A 22,136-nucleotide genomic window follows, 5' to 3' on the forward strand; every position below is an offset into this window, starting at 1 on the left:
TACTTAACAAATAACATATTCTCTTTACTTAACAGAGTGTCTTGTTTGTCATTCCAATATTAACATATGCCTATATATGTTAAATAATAATCAAAACAATAAAACCCTGTAACTGTCTTTTGATGGGATACATTATGGATACATTATAAAATATTTCAACATCTACAATATATGTTTCTCTTAAAAATTCTTGACTAAGGCCCACGTTTATCATCATCATCATCGTCGTCATCGTCATTATTCATTTTAGCCACCAAATAAAACCTGAAATTCCCACAGTGATGGATCCAACTGTAAATAAACTTGGTTCTGGGCTCTAGTAAACATTGATATGGTCAACATCCCATTTCACTAAGCCTCTCTGAAGTGTTCAGCCATCTTTACACTCTGTGACACACTTGACTCCACTTGAGCAGTGTACCAGAGTTAAGTCTGTGTTGATACGTGGTTCTCTTTGGGATAAATATTTCAAAGTAAATATCAGTCCTAGTGTGTATCATGCAAATATAATATTCTACTTGAGTGCTGGAATATGACGAGTGCCATTTGCTTGAATTTGAATCATTTATGAATTTTGACCTTCTTCCAGGCATTAAAAGCAAATGTATCACATTTGTATTGGCCGCTGCTCAGTGGCCTCTATTAAAGCCAGGCAAGCATAGCAAGACAGAATGAGGCCACTCGTCTTCTAACAAAGAACATGGATCCAAGACGCCACATGGACATTGACCTAGCTGGAAGTAAACATGTATTGAGACTGTGCATCTCAGGATGAATCTCACAGTGGAGCTTTGACAAATGTGTCCAGTGTTATTGAGGTGTGTGAAGCTGTGTGTACACTAAGGAAGCAGAGGAGATAAAATGATGTTCAACACTGACTAATTCAAACTGACAGCAAGTCTCATTACAACCATTATTACTGAGGCCCTGCATCATGGCTATATTAATTATTAAGAATTATTAACTGCTTATTAATAATTCTACTAATTGAAGTTAAGCCTTTATGGTAAATAACTTCAATTAGGTCTGACTAAATATTAGATTCACAGCAGAAAACAGAGATAACACTGAATGCTATCACGGTTCCACAACACTGAGTGTTATGACTAAGAGTTATGAGCCTGATACTTGCAGCCATTGAGTGCTACAGACAGTACATCATGAGCTGGAACGTGCAGCACTCTAACAGTGGCATATCAAACAAGCCACATCCCTCCCTGTAAAAAACTGTCAACAAGCTTAACAACATAAGCTCCTCAATGGGCAATAAAGTGCACACACAAAAGTATGATTTTGCAAATTACAGCACACAAATGTGCATATCAAAAATAAAAAGTTTAGTCAGCCAAGGAACGTTGTATATTATTCATGTCTGTTGTGCTACAGTGGTGTTTAATGACATTTCATAAGTCCTTTCTTTCTACAACATCTGTGCATGGCAACTATGGTATGGGTACAGGTTTTGTTATGAAGGGAGCATCTAATACGCCTTTATTAGACAGGGAACAGAGGTAACAACCGTCATGTGCTCGGTTGGAGTCACTGGGGACATTACAATTATATGACCAGGCCCTTAACTAAAATACTTTGTTGGGGTTAGGGTTGTGGTAACAATTTCTAAAGGTGAACATTATTTGCATGTCTGTAAAAGGATGTTAACGCCTGCACTTGGACACCCATACACCACCCCGACCACCACTATGTACTTTCTGACCAGCTACATAGAGTACAAACTATCTCCTTTATTGGCACTGCAGGTTGGAAAGATTGGACGCAAATCTTGAGGTGCAAAGTTGTCCAATATGAACACATATGCTGTGGATACTGGGCTGTTTTTCTGATATTAATGTCTTAAACGGATACTTTGCCGATTTTCAACCAGGTCTGTGCCACCACGATGTGCACAGTGTGTGCAGATGAACGGTCTTAAGGTCTCATCTGATGGATTTCGGCTGGTGAATGGGCGGGGAGCGCCAAAAGCTGATGGCACAGCGGGCACCTTAAAACCGTTCACCTGCACACACTCTCCATTCCATAGTGGTAAAGAAGTTGTCATAAATCAGCAAAATATCCCTTGAAGACCTAAAGTTCAAGTTATTTACTGTCTTACAAACAATAGCTACAGTGAAGCAGTCATTGGCAATAAAATGCGTAGATCTAATAATATTAAAATAATGAAAATAAGACACAAAATCTAAGACATAAAGTTAAAATATATGAATAAAATATAATACAGTATAAAATAATAATAAATATACACAGTACAGTAATGGTACAATGTATAAACTAAATAAATAAATATACATAAATGTATATACATTACACCAGGTTGTAGACAGGCATGCACATAAATGTCCAAGTGAGAAAGCCCTCCATTGGCTGTAGGAATTATGATGAAGGATGTCAGGTAGTGCAGTTGTAGAGCAACAAAACATCTGATTTTTATATGAGAGACAGCTATTTATTTCCTGTTTATAACAAACAGGAAAGCATGACCATGATCGTTCCTTAACTTTAGCCCAGTGATTATTACTGAAACCATTACGATGAAGTTCTCCGAACTTAAAAGAGGGAGTGTTTTTAACTCTAACCACAACATTTTCCTACACCTATCCAACTTTGTGAAAACAGCCGAGGCAAAAGGGACAAAATCCATAATATTTCAAACCCTAACCTTTACCTGGCCACCTAATCCCAACTCTAACTCCTCCAAATCCATCTACTGATGGCATTCGGTGAAGCAAACTTCACCTTAGAATTTACCTTTACCCAATCCTAATCCTAATTCCAAAATAAACCTGAAAAGTCCTGATGTTGAAACACTCTAACCTTGACATAGATCATTTAACCATTATTCTAGTCTTAATCCTGAAACCAAGGTATTATCCAGACTCTCAAGAAAGTGACAACAAGTCAAAATGTTCTCACAAAAGTAGAGCATCAGTAGGAGTACACTTTTGAAAGCATGCATTGAAGCTGTGAACTGATACATATGCAACTTATCTAAGTGATTTTTACCTGAGGGCTTCAACGTTCCCACTCTTATGCACACAGGTCACTTCTCTGGTCTGGTAGCCAACCTGCATGTCCCAGAACTTTCCTCCCACGCGGTTCTGTCGGTTCCTGTTCCTCTTCTTCTTGATGAGTTCTCTGGTCTCAGGATCCTTCACCTTACCCCTCTCCCTTAACCTGTCCCGGACCTTTTCTCTCATTTTCTCTTTTTTCTCTTTGTTTTTAGCCTTTTTCTGTCGTTTGGGCCTGTCTGCCTGTCGGGACGGCCTGTCTGGTTTCCTGTTCGCCCTGCCCAATTTTCTGTTGGGTCTGGAGGGTTTGTGCCCATCTCTGGACAGTTTATCACCCTCTTTCGACCTTTTGTCTCCTTCTTTATGCTGTTTGTCACCCTCTCTACTCTGTTTGTCCCCTCCTTTTGACTGTTTGCCACCCTCACTGGACAGTTTGATACCCTCTCTGGATTGTTTGTCACCCCCTTTGGGCGTTCTTTCACTCTCTCTAGACTGTTTGTCACCCTCTTTGGAAAGTTTATCACCATCCTTGGAAGGTTTGTCACTCTCTCTGGGTGGTTTATCAGCTTGTCTGGCTTGCCTTGGCAGTGGGACAGAGCAGAGCCCCCAGGGTCCCACCCTGAGGCTATAGAGGCTCTCTTCTCCCTCACAGGGCCCTGGCTGGCATGTCTGAAACTCAGTCAAATTTGGGCAGGCAGCCCCGCCAAACAATGGAGGAGCCAGAACGAAGCGGATCCGGTTCTGTAAGCCCATCCCACAGGTTTTTGAACAGATAGTCCACGGGCTGAACTCAGACACCACACAGTCCCGTGGGCAGGGAATAAGACAGGCCTGCTCTAGGCGTGGTTTGGGCTCAAAGTATTCACAGATTGCATCTTCTGCAGGCTCGCCATTCGCTTTCTGGACACAGCCCACCTCCCTGGTCTGGATGCCCTCCTCTCCCCGGGTACACACAGCGGGGCGCTGCACTCCAGCACTGCGCATCGACACCGGGACACACTGGTTCCAGGCACCCAGCTGCCAGTCATACAGATCTTTGTGCCAGTCGCACACTCTGAAGCAGCTCTGCTGGTTGTCCGGCCGTTCTGTCTGGTCACAGTTGGTGTGCAGCGTGGTCCAGCCTTCAGAGTGGGCGCACCATACTGCCCTGCTCTGGCTGCCACCAGGTCCACACTCACTGCCCATACAACGACCCCATGGACCTGTAAAGAGTAAGACAACAGAGGTCAAGGAAAGGTCAAAGTGTATAACAAGCTCGCTGTTAAAAGAGCAGTCAAACAATCAGACAATAAACCCTCAGATCACCTAATAGGAAAGTTATTATGCAAACTGAATCTCAGTTTTAGACTGACTTCATGGTTCTTTCATGGCTTTGACCTACAGTAAATATCATGTCCTGTGCTATATATGGGAGTATTCTAACACTTTCAGATTAACCTCCAAATAGCATGGCTGGATCATCTGTTTTTTTGCAACCTATCCTATCATCTGACTGCTGGTGTTCCTCGCCCCACTGAACTTTGTTATACAGATGCCCCCATGTTTCTCAGCAATTACTTAATGATGGTAAATGTAATGATATCCTAAGCTACAGCTACAACAGTAAGACCAAAGTTGCAATCAAGCAGGATTTTTTTTAATGAGCAAAAAACCCTTATCAAAACAAGATTAAGTATTCCACAGAAAAACAATATTATTTATAGCTCTAAAGTGCTTCTAAAGACAACACTACTGCCTTTCCACATTGTGTTAGTGCTTCCAAGTGTCAATACTGTGATTGCACTTTCCCTGGATTTATGAGAATGCAATTATAGTTCTAAGTAAACATCGACTTTCAGCATACCCCCCTGTTAGGAGCGCAGCAGATGAGCAGAGCCAGAGACTGAAGACTCAATCAATACAACGTAAAAATTAACTGATATGAGGCATGGCACGGCCTTGCATATTATTAGCCTTGTCTGGTGTTGCAATGCTGGGAACCTTTGTCAGTCCAGACTAAGCCAAGCATCTCTCACACACCATTGAGGTTTTCACATGATCACAAAATAACTTCTTCATGATTACAGCATAGGAAGGTTTGCTATATTAACCCTATAAAACAATTATTCTTATCTCAAATGATAATGATAAAATGAGACATCATAGCAATGAATTACAAAATGATAAGCAACACAATTAAGCTCAACCGACAAAAAAGAAATTCAAAATCACCACTTAAATTATCCACAAGTAGATAATTCCCGCCTATGACCTCCTTCTTATAACAGTGAATGTTGCTGCACTGGTTTAACCATGCAGAGCCTCTTCTTGATGTGTGTGTGAGGGAAACCCTGGCTGATCAAAGGCATTTTAATCAAAGAGTACAAGTGGGTCATTTCTTCCCATCAGCAGCAACCAGGCCCTGCAGTGAAAACACCACAGGTCCTGGTGGACTGACTCCAGGCACGGCTTGAAACACTTCTTTTTTGTGTGCAGTGCACCATTTTTTATTTTTTTTTATGATTTGGTGTATTTGTCCTTCTTTTTCGCCCCAGCCTTGGCCAAATCAAACCAAAAACAGTCCACCATTGACAGCTACAACATTCTATTTTTAATAAGAGTTTAAATATAAGAAAATGGTCAGTGTGTTATAAAGTAATTTGAGCTGACCTGCCCTTTATTTTCTTCCTTTTAACTGCACAGTAAAATCACTTCAAATTCTACATGGTCATAGTCAGTTTCATCCTGAACATTAAAATATTAATATTTTACAAAACCATTTAAACTTGCTTTCATTGTGCAGTGAAACTAACAACTACTCAAATTGTGAGTGGCCATACTGTCCCCTAGAAACAATTTCCGTTGTGTTGTGAGCACTTTGCAACTTTCGGGGCTGAAAAATGAAGCCAACATGAAAAAGCCGAAAACTGCAGTTCTTCAAACAGCCACTTGAGGCTGGCTCCAGAAGCCAGTCAATCCCCATAGACCCCTGTGTTTAAATACCCAACTTAACAGCAAGAACAAACATGTTTACAGCCTAGTACAAAAAAATACCAGTTTTGGTCTGTAAAGCTAAATTCCATCTTCATGAAAACTGTATGGGGGTTGAATTTTTATATAACTCACTCTTTAACATCTTAATAAGTCTTAAAGTTACGCATAATTAAAGGCAGTGTCTTCACCCTCCTCCACAGGTCCAGCCTCTCACCCAAATATGGTCACTTCTGGCTCCAAAAAAACAAGATGGCGACAGCTGAAATGCCAGACTCGAGGCTTTAAAGGAGTCCACAAATCAATGGGTGACATAAAGCTAGCTTTGTCCTTTATTTTTACAGTCTATACTTAAAAGTAGAGTTTCATCAAAACTGTGATGGCACATTTGTGTGATTTCACAGACCCATAGCCATGAGAAAAAAATCAGCGCTGTAACCGTCTATCACTAGACAATACAGCAATTCAGCGTGCTGGGAGTACAAAGTCAGAGGCTGCATTAAACAGTGCTTTATGGTTTCACTCAATAAAGCTGAGATACAGCAATGAAAATGTCAACGGAAGAACCAGCAGGCTGAATTAGCTTACAGCTGCAGGCAGAGGGTCTAGATCAATACAAATCAATAGAGGTAGCAAGAAACTGCCCCAGACACAAGAGACAGCTGCAGTCACAGATCTGGCATTTCTCACTGGCTGCCATTATCCTCTCTGGCTAGAAATGAGGAAATACTCCACAGGAAGAATAGGACTTCTAAGGCACACTGCTCATTTGATGTAACATTTAATGTAGCATATACCCTGTCAGAGATGAGATGGAGAGCTAAGCGATGAAAAACAACGCTAAATTGATTTTGTAATTAACAATATAGGCAAAAGGCTACACGCTGCAAGGCTAAGTAGACATCTGGGCCGGGGTATTCATCCACATCCAGCTCTCTAAAGACGCCAGCATGTTTAATACCCATAAAGTATTACCTCCCTGGCAGGCAGTATTGTCTCAGCTTCACGCAGGTGTTCACCGTAATTTATGTACATGCCACTGAATGACACGGTTATCTCCAGGCCGATGGTGAGCGTAGCAACTAAATGAGGATGGTTGTGCTCACGCTGGCCTACATTGCCTATCACCCACTGAGAAGAGCCAGGAGGCATGGAGGGCACTGTGCCAACAAGGCTTAAACTCCAGGGGGGATGTCACACATCTAATCACACCCGGCCTCCATTCTTATACTACAAACACCCACCAGTAAAGCCACTATTATAATGACCAGATTTACCAGTTTTCAAAAGTATGAGGGGCTCTGCTTTTCTTCACTACACTGCATATAAAGGATAACAAAGTGGGGGCTTTTTAAATAGAAGGTTTTTCTGACCACAAACCTCACACCCATCTTTACTTATGCCACTATACACATAGGGCATGTATATTAATACAATTATAGCAATATATTAGCAATGAGGGTCGTTACAGTCACACACTGTAAACAAACCAATGAGGCAAGTAGAACTACAGTATAACTCAACTGGCTCTCTGGAAGTTAGGTTGTGGTTTCTGAAGAAGTGTGTCGGCAAAAGTAAAGACATGAACTGCACCGGTCAGTTCACCTGATGTAGAGGACAAACTGATGTCAGACACCTATTGAACTCCTGATTAAACAAGCCAACCCCCAAAGTGTCCGGTCCGTTCCCATCTCCAGGTCATCAACTACCAATGCTTTGTCATTCCCCTTGGCGTGTGATATCAATAAACAAAGCCTTGCATAGATAATAATAAAAAGCTTAATAAAAATACTTTTATTATGTAAGTAGAATAAACAAAAATGAACTTCAGTTTGAGACACTGGTTGTAGAGTTTGCGACAGGTAATGTGAATGTTTTTTTCCTGCTCAGCTGCTCCTAATTACCATCTTAACAATATTCAGCTGTAGACAGTAATGCTATGTACTTTCCATAGCAACAAGGCTGACCCTTCAGAGTCTTTATGAGACACTCAGGCTTTCAACAAACTCTAATGTTAACCTATCTGTGACAATATGTGATGCTGAGAGCAAGTGATGTAGAATTAAGAGTCAGTGTAGGGTCAAATTTTAACCCTAACCCACTAACCCTAACCCTCACCCAAAACATGCACTTTTTTCTAAACTTAACCAAGTAGTTTTGTTGCCTAAATCTAACCAAACACAGGGTGCCCTGTGTGTTGCTAAGAGATGTTGAGGGGCATGAAAAAGCATCAGTGTTTGATGACCTGGGAGAGAGAACGGGTTGAATTGTTGGGGTAACTGAGCAATACTGGTTTTAGTCACCACTGTAATTACTAAATTCCAAGTAACTATTTATGACATGACTTATTGCTTTGAAAAGTACATTACATCACTGTCTGTCACTGCACTGACACTTCAAATTGTAATCAGTAATATGTAATGTAATTCATTAAATACATCTGATAAACCTCATGTATGTGGCTTTGTGTGTTAACAGCTACAAACATAGAAAAAAAGTTAATTTCAAACTTCACTGCTGCCCAAATTTCAGCTGTCCCAAACTTGACAACCAGTGTCCCAAATGAAGGTTCCTTTTTGTTAATTCTATGTACATAATAAAAAATACTTCTAACAGAAACTAATAATTATAAACTATGCAAGTTCACTCTGGTCCTGCTGGTTGTTCCCTGCAGTTATATCTGGATAAGAAAATTAAAATCACCATAGGTGTTTGGCCACAATCAGTTTGCAGTATTCTTTCAGTACCATGTTGAGTTACTGTTCAATCAATACATGCAACACTGCAAACTATAGTGCCAAAATGCAAACCTGTTTCCCATAACAGCTTCATAGTTTAACATTCAGTTGAATATCGTTTGAGTTCTTATGTACATCATTTTCATAATTATCTCCCTACTGCCCAGAATTGCCTCAGACACTGTATCTCTGCATCCCAGGTGCTATTGTTATTGTCCCTAAGACAACGGGACATCCTTAATTTTGAGCGCCGGCCAGCAGCGGGGGTGACCATCTTGGAATAACATATTATCTCCCAGGAGGTTTTCCCATTCTTCACTAAAATGGGTTTGTTGCAGAGTCATCATTATGGCCATGGCAGAAAAGCAAATGTAACTGAAGCTACTGCACATGCCAACTAGACTATGACCTTAATAAGAAAAAATAATACCAGTCCCTGATGACTAATTAAATCTCTGCCAAAATTAACACTGGCTGTGGCCCATGAAATTATCCTCATGTCCTAATGTGCACATATATGCAAACATCAACAGATTTTCTAGTTATTTTTATGGTTTCATATGAGGTTTGGGCATGATGTTAAACTTCAAATATGCAGTGTTTTCAGAGAAGATGAAAAGAAAGGATCAACAAGATGAACTGAATCTTGCCAAAAGGTAAATACCATTGAAAGTCAGACATTACAGTAACATCAACAGCACGAAGCAAAGGCTGGATGAACAGGCTGATTTGACCAGTGAGAAAAAAGATCAGTGAAAGAGGTCTGCCTCTGCTTGGCCCACTAGTGACCTTGTACCCACAGTCCACTGGTCCTATGATCGTCAGCCCCAAGGCTCTATTGTGAGCTTCTAGCAATAGGCTATTTTCTCTCCTCCCCACATAAGCGCCACTAAAGTAATAGTGGCTTCTGCTGAAACCACTGGCACAGTATAAAATACACACTGGCCTCTGTCACACTCTCAGCACTCGCACTTTTCTGCTGCTGGTTCCTCAGATTCAACAACCAGATTAGACCCTTCGCAAAACCCAGTCCTGCTTAGTCACTGTTGCTGCGTCTGTCAAGCTTTCCATTCCAGCAAGGCACATATGTTTACAGTGATAACAGTGGCGAGCTTACCAAGCAGAGCAATTACTAGATTTTTTGTAACAATGAGTCCTTGATTTGGAGGAGCAGACAAATGCAGCTTTTCATTCCAACCATCGACATTGCTGGCTGAAATGACAGCTGTCCCGAGCAGATTTCCAGCCCAGTTGCCAGAAGAAGATATTGGCTTTGTACATTTCTGAAAACAACTGGATACATTACACGTTTCATATATATCCAATCAACTTTTCTAAAGTCACATAGTTCTGATTACATGGATATGAGCTGAGTTTGTCATAAGGTGGAGGGGATGTGTTGAATGATCTGAAACTTAGGGGGCTTTCGGCTAGTTTGGGCAGGTGTGTACACAGCAAGCGCACTCGGGTGCACATCAAAACAACTGCACCGAGACCTTCTTGAAGAGGTGGTCTCGGTCCGGTTACAAATGAACTCTTGTGGTGAGAACATTTCTGACTTAGTTGCGAACCAACTGCAGTCACATGACACATTGTTTGGGTTAAACATGAGCATATTACAGTCCTGGAGGATTATTAATGTGCACCTCCTCCTGTACTGCCTTAATATGCACATTCAGCACATCCAATGCATCAAAACATTGTTTTCTAGTTGGAGCTGCGCCTCGTTTTCAAACTGTATGGTTTGACTAAAATGAACAATGACAGCAATATAGTCCACGATGAGCAGCGCTAAAATCAACCTGCGTAGTTGTCCCTCCATTGTGACATTAGAAAGTGTCACATTTATCTTGCAAGTGTACTCTTCTTCAATGTTTGGTTTACTTCCTGGATTTTTCCCACATGGAAATTCTGACCAGTCAAGAGCAGCTTTCTCACACAAGGTATTTTATCTGGTCCGTTGTAAATGCTGCCGTGAGAACATAAACCAACTCTAGGCAATTACACAACTTTGTAATAAAAGTGGTCCCTGATTCAGACCAAAGCAAGACGACTCTAGGTTTGAAAGTACCCTTTATGTGAATGCCATATGGCAGAGCAATGCCGACCTCTATCTCAGACAACCAAACACCAAAGTTAGGTGTTTTTCAGTGACACATCAGCGGCATGTCCGTCCATGATTGTGGCGCCAGAACTTTGTATTTTGAACAAAAACATGATCTTTTCTTAATTATAAACAAGTCATTCTTATGCCAAACACAATTATACGTTAACCACAGTGTTACTGAAACACAACGAAACATAAAGTTTCAACATATCTGCTTCATAATAATGTACAAATGTTACGTATCCATGGTTTACACAAATGTACAATGTCAACATTTATTCTGTCATCTGGGTTGCATATTTCATCAGCAGTTGGCTGGGGCCTCAAAAAGGCTTCAGGTTGCCGGATACAGCTAAGTGTCACACAAAATTCACATAGTCTACTGACCTCCTGACTTTCATAACAAAAAATCCCTTTTCTAGGTTTCAGTTTTATTTGAGTTACTTGCTCAGCAGATGAACAAATCAATAGAGCAAAAAAAGGTGGATCTTTCAGTAAACTAAATGATGTCTTTACAGGTGCAGCACACTTTAATATCCACTGTTCAGTCCATTTAATAGCCGTCAGGCCACAGGGGAGGAGAAAAGGCTTTTTTCCCTGATGTTTCTCAACAGGTTCATCTTCTCCGTAGCTTGCCAGCACAAAAAAATTGAGATCTGTGTGAAATGATTTCTCTCCCCAATAATGGGATTGCTCTTTTAGGATGCACCCTACACTGCAACCCCCGGACCTCCAACCTGGTCTCCCTCCCGCTTTTCCCATGGTGCCAAACAGAAGATTGGCATTGGCATTTACAGGGATAATGGAAACCAGTGTGAGATGTGCATCCCACCAGTGGCTTTTGGACAGAAAAGCAAGATAAATGAGAGCAGCAGCAGGCAGTCAATCTGTATTCATATGTTGAACACATGTCTATGATAAAGAGACTTTGAAAAGGTCAGGGATTTACCATAACTACTGGATGCCGCCATACAAAGCTAATATTTTCATAACACAGTGGAATAAAGGCTTCTTATTCCCGCTGTAAATCCATAATAACAGGCCGTCTGCAAAGATAAACAGCCAGTAAACGATGTTCTGATGACTTTCTGGTACCACAGAAAATTGGTTTCATTTAAATACAGTTCTTCTATAATAGAGTCCTTGACCCACTGACCTGCTGTTGGATCACACATGTAAACAGCATAATTGAGTTACTGTTAAACAAAATGCATTAGCATGTTTTCCTAAACAACCTGTTCAACCTTTAACATATTGCTGTTTTCAATTAAGAGAAAGAAAAAAGTCATTATCAAAATTAAAAAATAACATTTCATCCTTGACCAAGAAAAGAGTAACGTGACGTGGGAGGGAAGCCGTGGCTGGTCAGTCCTTCGGCAATTCTCTCGGAAGTCGGCCCGTCCTTCACCATTCCCGTCATCTTACGGTTAATGGCCTCTTCGTTTGCGATGGCAAGGAGGGCGCGCAATTCCTTGTCTCCCCAGTTGCTCATCTTTACAGTGTCTGTCAGGTTTGTGTTTCCCTCTTGCTACTAGCTGCCCATTCCTGCTATCAGCTGTTTCCTGTTTATCCACCGCCAGTGGATCACATGTGCGGCGTCATCAACAGCCCCTCCCGTTGCGGAAGGCCGTCTCGGTCTGTTTAAACTAAAAAGGTTGCGCCAATATGTCTACCCTACGAGGTGGAAAATTGGGCACCTCGGATGAACTCACCAATCCAGCTCTGTGTGTCTAAATGCTCGCAGCTTGCCGGCAAAACGGTCCAACATTCGCGGAAAATCTTGCAGTGTAAAAGGGGCTTAAGTTAAAATACATTTTTCAACATTTATGACATGATCTAATTCTGATCATGATCTGGTGCAAATCCACAACAGACAAATAAACTCTACGAGGACAAACATACTGCAGACATTGGGAATGGCAGCTGAAAAGCAATAGATTCGATGCACATCACATGTGGGACAACAGCCACTGTAAATGTGGCCAGAACAATAAATGTCCTGAGGGCAGAGTGCAGTAAGGAGACCTTTATACCCTAATAAAATTATTCGTGTATTTATTTATTGACAAAAAAATCCAACATGAGGGAAATGGTATAGTGGAGTGGACTGTATATGGAGAAAGGCAACAGTCATCCAGGTCACAGCACAAAAAAAAGTAAAAGAAAAAAGAAGATGAAATTTGCACGTACCATAATGTTTTATTGTTGTTGTTTTTTTTCAATTACTTAGTTGTTTATTATTATTATTTTCTCAGTAGCTCCCTTTTGTGCGCTAGTGTCCAATATTTCCCAACACTGACAGTGAGCAAGGCACACAGCATTTGCCACATTTGCAGGGGTATTCTGTTTGCTTTGCTGTATACTATGTCACCATGCTGAACCGGGGTATTAAACAGTCTTAAGGCCCAATATTCTGCAGTGGATTCCTCATACAGACTTTACCAACCTAATGACCCTAATGGCCCTAAATCGTCTTAGCCAGCCCGTGGTGCTTCTCTGTGTGCATTACACAGTTCTTCCTGGCAGCTTTCACAACATTAGAATTACCAAGCCTTACAGGCTCAAGGGAAAGCAATATGACACTGATATCACTGCAGACCAAACTCACTTATCATCTCTCTTCAGCCTCTCTGTCTCTGTGTTATTCTTCACCATTCTTTCTGCCACTCTCATGCGTTCAGTATGAATTTGTGCAGCTATACCTTTTCTTGCACTCTCATTTTACTGATTTCATCATTGTTAGTTTTTTCCTCTTCATCCCATCATGCACAATTGATCAGATTTTGATGAAACAAGGAGAGATGATGCATCTTAGTGTCTGACAGAGCTACTAGTTCTACTTGCTGTAGGAGGTGCTAAATTATTTGCACAAAACCTGGAGGAATGGCACATCTCACCAGGCTAAGAAGCCACCTTTCTCTTGTCTGTGCCTGAGTCTGTACACTTGTACATTAGTATAGAAAGCCAAAGCCAAACTACAACTTCAAGGTTTTATCAAAGGAAACAAATTGAACTTCATCATAAATAGGTTATAAACAAATGGTTACAACTAAGTATTCAGTATTGCAGTACTGGGCTATTAATGCTGACAAATTATCTGCTATGCTAAGATCACAAAAGCAGTGGCACCCCCAAGAGAGGGCCATGAGGAGGCCATGGCCACCCTGCTACAGTTGCAAGTTGATTAAAACTGGCCCCCTGGGCAAAAATAATTGTAGGCCAACACTGCTGTCTTTAAGAGGCTGTGGCATGCTTTACGCTAGTGTGAAGGTAGTGCTATCTTGTGAAACAGACAACCTAATGTACTACAACCAACTTTGTTGGGAAGGGGGCTAAAAACACACTCCAAGGTTAGGCTACATTTTAGGTAGGGAAAAAGTAGCTCTGCAATCACTGAAGAGGTCCCTTAAACTCTTATCTCTAGCTATCTGAATGAAAATGGGTTCTGTGGACACCCACAAGTCTTCCCTAAAGTTGAAAAGGATTGACTTCCAGTAAGTGTTTTGTTCCCTTACCATCAGGGCACTCCTTGAAATTTAAAGTGTATATTTTGTCTTTTTAAGAAAAAGGAGTGCTATAGACTATCTGAAGAACAATGAATCGCCTACACCACCACACATGCAGATACATAAAATATTAAAACAGGATGGCTGTAGAACAAAAAATGTGAACTGTACTGGTATTAGTCTATGCACATCAGACAATTAGTAATATTAACTGTAAAATAAGAAAACAAAGTTTATCAGTATGCAATTTTCTCATATTGACAAAGATTTCAATGAGCTTTTAAATTTAAACGGCAATAGGAATCCCTGAAATTCAGTTATGGCTGTCTGTTTTTGGTGTGCCATCCCAAAATTTTCTGTGGCCCCATCCCTCTACCCCTATGAAAAATTCCAAGGGCGCCACTGCAACACATACTTACTCAAACCTCGTTGCATATCGACATTTGGTCATGGACTTTCCACGTCTACATACAATGTGCAAGGTACCCAACATGCATTGGTTATTGACATTCTGGGACGTCGTGTCAAGTTCTGCTGTTACATGGGTTGTTCTCTTTCAAAATACACTTCTGTTTTCACAGGAAATTTACCATTTACATACAGTCTCTTAGGGTTAGGTTTCGGAAAAAAGAAGAGAGTTTGGCTTTGTAGTCTTGCGGAACGCAAACACCGCTTTCCCAGGTAAGAGTCTGACTTTTGCCAGCTAAATTTTAATTTTTATCCCGCCGCATTTTCCTCTGATGCTGCCGCCTGTCGTTAAACTATAATGGCGACCGTCCACATATCATGCCAACGTTAAAGGATGGCTTTTACTGTCAGTGTCTGACACTGCAAGTCACTGCCCAAGCGGCGGATTTTGATGACTTTGGAGTGAGACCACGTTTGCCACTGTACAAAGGTACAACCTATTGATTCTTGTTACTGCTGTTGCAGATACTCATGTATCTTCACTGAGATTCCGCTGCGTTGCAGAAGCTGCAGTGCTGGAAAAGTTGCTAGCCTGGAAGCGGCTAAGAGGTCAAGAAGCTCTATGCTGAATTCTTTACGCAACTTACAGGCATTAAAATTTTGGCTTAACATAGTGTGGGAGTAAATATTGATCTGATTGGTGACCTGTAAGGCAGCAGCTCTTAACTCGGTTAAAAGGTAATATCTGTGGGAGAAAATTTTGCTTGCAAGTTCTGATTACATTTAACCCCTCGCTCCAGTAGATCATGCACTGTAGCAGAATAAAAGAAAAAAAAGACAAGATATTTAACAGTTTCTTACTGATTTGGTGTCACAGAGGACAACAAACATAAAACAAAAATATCTGAAAACACAAGTAAAAATTAAACCCTGTTTCAAATGTATCCACTCTAACGTTAACATTGCCTCACTTGTGGGGAACAGTGTTTAATATCATGACATTTCATTGTCTGCTCCGATATTCACCACCTTCCTTGTCTGTTTCAGGGTGAACTGCTTTCAGATTGGCTGTATTTCAACCCTGGCAGAGAGCCTCTGGTCTTTGATCTGCAGACGCCATGATCAAAAGATGACCTTGTGCAGAAATGACAGGAAAGTGGTCTGTTTTGTCCTGGGGTCACCAAAGACCCCCTGCCAGCTTGATGGAAGGTATAGCATGAAAACAGATGTGCTCCTACAGGATTCCCCAGAATCAGCCTTCCAAACAATGCGACTGGATTTGGTCAATTTGTAAGATGCGGACTTCACATGGTGAGAGCTCAATGATGCATTACAGTATATCCACGAAAGCAATGAACACTAATCCAAAGACAATCCGTGGTGTTTAGACAGTGGTTATTTTGTAACCTAAGAGCATGGTGAGAATAATGACATAGCTATAATTTGCCGGGTATATTAGATAAAGGTATGGAGAAGCACCAGAGGCTCAAAAGAACCAGCGTTCATGCATCTTTCATAAGGCTTGTCAGAATAGCGGAGCCATCCCTTTCAGGAAGGGACATTACACGGCTCATTTGGGGTGTCGTGCTGCTACATGGAAAACAGCTTCAGTACAGCAGAACAGAGCAGACTGCTGCTTGTTAAATGCAGCGTTTGACTCTGGATATTGTAACACAGACCTGAACCATGAACAGATGCTTGTATGCTGTTTTTTTATTTATATTTTTGCCCGGGTCAGAATTTAAACAAGGACATTTTTATGACCAGCAACTGTTTCTTTTTCTGTTTTTGAAATTCTTACAGACACATCCATATAAACTGAATCGATTTCAAACTGCAGCTGCTGATAGCTGGCATGTTTTTTATTCATGCATAAAAAAATCCAAGCAGGTATTCAGTGTTTCGCTACTTGAATTTTAAGTTTCATGGAAAAACCTCTATCGTGCTCCTGTTGCTGGTATAATGCCAGCATTTTTCCAAGACTGTAATACAACAGTTTTGATGCAAAAGTCGATCTAAACCAACAACCGACAACCGATCTACCTTTTAAGGTACGTGCTTATGAAATTACAAGGAACACGGCAAGCCACTAGGGATGTTGCTATAGGGATGGTGATGCTGTCAGTTCTTCTACAAGTTGTGCTCTGCTCGTCCCCCTCCTATGCACCTGTTTGGAAACAGATGTGCAAAGTATTCTTTTGTTCCGGTCCGTCAGTCCGCCACTTTGGTTTAGACTGAAATCAACTCTGGGATGGGTTGCAGTCATATTTTGCACAGACATTCATGGGCCTCAGAGAATCAATCCTACTGACTTCAGTGATCCGTTGACCTTTCAATTAGTGCCACAATGAAGGTGACAATTTTGGCTTTGATTTGAATGAATTGGGCACAGACGTTCAAGGTTCCCTAGAAGACGTACAAGCTTTGGCAGCTGCCTGACTTTTCCTCCAGCACAGTGATACTCAATTTGTGGCCTGCGGACCAAATCTGGCCTGTAATAAGGTCCTGGGTGGCACGCCAACCATTTTCTGTTTCAAAATGAAAATAAATTGATTCACACTGCTATTGTTTTGTACTTTTATTGTAATAAAGCATTAAAAGTGCTTGTTAATTAAAAAAAAATGTGCAAGGGAAGGATCCCTCAGACCCCGTGACAATGGCCCAGGTCCTTGAGTGCTAAATGGTAAAATACAACCTACTTTCATTTACAATAAAATGATGACTTCTCAGAAAGTCTTTGGCAATAAAAAAGTTTCTCAGTATCATTAAAATATATAAAGTAGTAGCCAAATAAAGTGGCCACCGGGCAAAGCAAGTTGAGTATCCCTGGTCTAGTGCCATCATCACATCAAAATTGTAATTCATCTATTTTTTATTTATTTAAAACACATTTAACCAGTTAAGCCCCATTGAGATCATCTCTTTTGCAACGGAGACCTGGCCAAGACAGCAGCACACAAAAAGTTACAGCCAAACAACCACACAATAAAAAACAAAAAAGATACACAGCAACATGCAGAAATATTAGAAAACCTACGCACAATGACAAGATCCAATCGACTTATTCATCCTTGTTCTTACGAGAGCTTTAAAGTCAGTTAGAGAGACCACTTCAAGTAGTTTCAGATCTTTTTGAAGGTTATTCCAAGTGAGAGGAGCAGAGCACATAAAAGCTTTCTTCCCAGCTCAGTCCGAGCACTAAGAACAGACAAGAAAACTAAGTCTTGAGACCTCAGACTGTAGCTACAGTCAGATCTCTGTTCAGTCGAAGTACAAATATACGAAGGGAGTTTACTCAGTATAGCTACGAAAGGTCAAAGATGGCCAACCAGCCCTGGAATACAGCAAACAGTGATGAGTGAGGACTTTACAACTTGCAACAAATCTCAGTGCGCCATGATATGCAGTATCTAACATGTGCAAACAATGTGTAAATGCATTCATGTACAACACATCACCATAATCCAGAACCAGTAAAAACGTAGCAGCAGCCAGTCTTTTCCTAGCCTCAAAGGAGAAACATGACTTGTGACTGAAATAAAACTTGAACTTCATACTTCATCCTCAACTTTTTAAGAAGATCATCAACCTGAGGTTTAAAAGACAGGAAGTCATCAAGCCAAATACCGAGATATTTGTAACGTGACAACCTTTAACTAATACTATTTTTTTATGACCAAACACCTACAAAACAAAGGACATTTCTACCAACCTTTTGTGTTAATGAGCACATCAGCAAGTGTTACCATACTAACAAACCTAACTTACTGTACATAGGAGGTTCAACATTATTTGCTAAACAGCAGCATGGTAACATTTTCATTTTCAACATGTTAGCCTGGCAACCACTCCCAAACCAATCACTACCGTTACTATTTTTGTTGCTTTCGTCCCTCAACCAACACCTGGGCTTCTTCATCGACCTAGCTAGCGCTTCTTGTAAGCTGGCATGCTACATTAAAGTTTATCCTTACATTAAATGGGCAACTAAGTCAACAAAAAGTGAGCAAGTGAACCCCAACATATTTGGACGAATCTGTAACTACTAAATTCTTCTTCTGAAAATGTAAGCTCTTTCAGTCTCATATTATCTGCGTTGAATGAGTGTAGAAGTCATCTGAGCTCTCAGAAGTAATCCTAGCCCTGCCACTACACTCATTTCACCTTTTCTTGCCAAGTTTCTATTCCTTCTTGTGCTCACTGTGGCCTTTAAAAATGTCATAGGTTAAAAAAAGAATGATAATAAAGAAGAGAAAAGGACAGAATGGCGATAAACTGTGGAAATGTTTCCAAACACGTTGAAGCACGAGCTTTAACTATATATGACATGCAAAGTACTGTAACATCTTCTTGAAATGTTTTGAGAACTAACTCAAAAACACAAACGATGATTTTGCCTTGACATTACCATTTAAATCATAAGAAAGCACTAATATAAAGACAATTTTCAAGCTGTGCAAAAATCTAGCATACAGTATGTATGCAATCAACAAGGAAGAGCTGTCTTGTCATGGACCCTGATGTAATTAGCTGGAACTCCCGCTGCTACAGTGTGTCACAGAATTGGAGCAATTGTCCCGCACTGATGAATAAAAGATTTCCAGGATGTTTCTGTAAATGTGAGCAAAGGGCAAATCATTCTGCTGCTAACCAACGCAGCCACCTACAGAAATACTGCTGTATGTCATCGGTAAAGATAAGACTCACTGCCAATGTATTTATTTTCCTGGGTGATGTAGTCATTCAAAATGAATGGGTTAGAGCAGGGGGAGGCAACCTGCAACTCTCTCCAGTGGCTCCCTGTGGCTTTGACAGAGAATTATATGGAAATGAGCAACCATCAGAATTTTTTACATTTTAATTTTCAGTTATTGTTGTAGGTGATTTTTTTTAAGTGATTCTTACATTCTTCAGCTGTAAAAATGAGCAGCCTATATACCGATTTAAAAAATGAAAAAGAAATGTGCAACATACATCTGTGGCCTGGCGCCTTTTCCTCTTAAAACATCACTAACGATACCTTCAGTAGTCTTGAGTCTCCCTAGCTGGGCAAGCTGGTGATTCCAAATCCCCCAAAAAATTAAAAGTCTCAGGGGAAAATAGAGAATTTAATAGTGCGTGGACAAAATTTGTTTGCTGTCATCGGCAACACTGCAAAGTTACAGTGTCAAATAATTATAAATAGCCCACTGCAGAATAGCCACCTTGTGCTAAAACATATCAGTGAATGCTCACTTAGATCTGTTAGTAATGTTGATGGGCTAAATTGGACTTAAAGGGCTGTGTTGCCTTTATTATGAGGGTCAAATGTGTTATGCGGCTCCAGACAGATTTTGTTTTTTTGTTTTTATTTGGCCAAAAATGGATTCGTTTTGATAGTACACATTACTTTACTTTGTATAAATGATGTCTGGGTTGCTGTCTGTTCTCTTGTTTGTATAAAATGCTGATATTTACCAAAGATGTTTTTGAACACATAAATGATGTACAAATGATTCCTTTTACAATCATCTGATCTTGGTGAATGATATTTCTCTCCGTCATGCAGACAAGAATCAATCCAACACCTACTTAGAAAAACTCTCCTCGTAGGATTACTGCAATTTGCTTCCAATTCTCAAACTGCACAAACCTGGCTTCTGGAGGGAAAATATTGTCAAATTTCCACCCAAATAAGCTCCTGAATAAATTTGTTATACAAAACAGGCCATCCTGGCCACAGCATTACTGGTTACTTTGGAGAAGGAACGTTTACTCCTAACCAGAGCGGATTGAAGAGCGAGGGGAATGCAAGCGGAGGGATTTTGGATAGAGCAAGAGTGGATTTTTTAAAAAAGTTGGAGCGTTGCCTTATTTACCTCTCCATCCCTGCACCAACTTCACTCCGGTACCACTTACACCACATGTTCGAAGCATGCCAAACCCAGAATGCATCTGTGTATTGTGCACATACACTATTTTCTGTCAAAATTGGCAACTGCAGCTCGATAACGGACTTTACAAAGTACTCTTCAAAGGAAACTGAGCGAGTTGTGAACGATTTGAGTGGAGCGGAAATTTGAATTGAGCAGAGTGGAGCATGTGGAGCGCCTTTGAGCACGAAAGTGGTGGGAACGAGCAGCTCCCTAAGCGAGGAGCGGATATTGTCACCGCTTTACTCTGCTCACATGCTCTGCCCCTAACCAGATTTTATTTGTCCTCAACACCAGATTGTTAATGAAATCTTTTTTCTCATCTGCTATTGAAATTGTTAGACATAAGTGTCCACCTTAACAGACAATTATCACTTAACAATGCTTGGTTTTGACAAATCATGGTTGCTGCTTCATGTATCCTGGATTCCTTCAGAGCATTGTTTGTGCCTCTGAAAGAAGCTACCTCCTTTATGTTAAAGTTGGTAAAGAGGATAATGTAAGGAGAACGCACCTCATACAACACTTTTCAGAGATTGTAAACCAACAACCAACTGCCTTTCAAGGTATATGTTTCTGAAATTACAAGCCACAAACCATATCTCTTGGCCATCTGTATAAAAATATGGCGATTCAGGGTCTGCTGACTTGCCTTTGATTCTACATGTACACACAAAGTACACATGCAAATAACGACTGCTTCTTCCTAAAAGAACAGAAATGTCCACGAGTGTTGTGCCTGCTTATGTTTAGGTGTACGAACCAGTAGTGGAGCTTGTTATGTGAGGAAGCTCATCTGAAGAAGGGAAAACATCCTACATGCTATCATCTGGAAATATTTGCGTCTCTAGAAAGAATCTCCAGAACCAAGACAAAACACAGACACAACCAAGAGATATTTTGTCTCACTAAACCAGTGACATACTTTAAGTGGAAATATCATAATCTCTCTGAGAGTTCTGAATGAAGCAAACCAACGGATTAAGAAAAAAAAACATGACTGAACATGTTATACAATGTGTAAGCGTGAGTAGTCTGAAATGGTTTTCACATGGAGATTAGAGTGAAACGGAAATCTGCTTTAGCCCTGCCTCTAATGTGATGATGCAACAGACCAGGCAAGAACAACCACTATCAGATCAACTTGTGCTTCATTGAATTTCTTTTCAGGAGATCTAATGGGGAAAAAAATCCTGGAAATTGAGTTTTCTTTTGGAAGCCCTGAGAGGAAAAGTGGAAAAAAACATGTGGGCAATGTTTGCCAAAGTTTATCTCGTACTTAGGAGATATTATACACAGAGGAGATGAACTTTCCACTTTGCCTTTCAGGGCTTGTAGTTTTCCTGTTTAGAGCTTTGAACTTTGGACCCTGAAAAAAATGTAAAGAATGCTTGGCAGATAAACACAAAGTAGGTTGAGAGATACGATTGTCATATAATTGTTCTCCACACTTCCGCCCACAGTCCAAAGAC

General features: G+C 40.6%; 1 protein-coding gene across 1 annotated transcript in view; it reads right to left on the reverse strand.

Annotated features, from left to right (window-relative positions):
- thsd7aa (thrombospondin, type I, domain containing 7Aa) overlaps window positions 1–22,136 on the reverse strand; it is a 167,345-nt gene that overhangs the window by 88,975 nt on the left and 56,234 nt on the right. The window contains exon 2 of the mRNA XM_050034131.1: window positions 3,019–4,225. Coding sequence (XP_049890088.1) covers window positions 3,019–4,225 — 1,207 coding nt within the window. The remainder of the gene's footprint in view (window positions 1–3,018; window positions 4,226–22,136) is intronic.

Source organism: Epinephelus moara, chromosome 22 (genome assembly GCF_006386435.1).
Source record: "Epinephelus moara isolate mb chromosome 22, YSFRI_EMoa_1.0, whole genome shotgun sequence".
In the NCBI taxonomy this organism is placed as follows: domain Eukaryota; kingdom Metazoa; phylum Chordata; class Actinopteri; order Perciformes; family Serranidae; genus Epinephelus; species Epinephelus moara.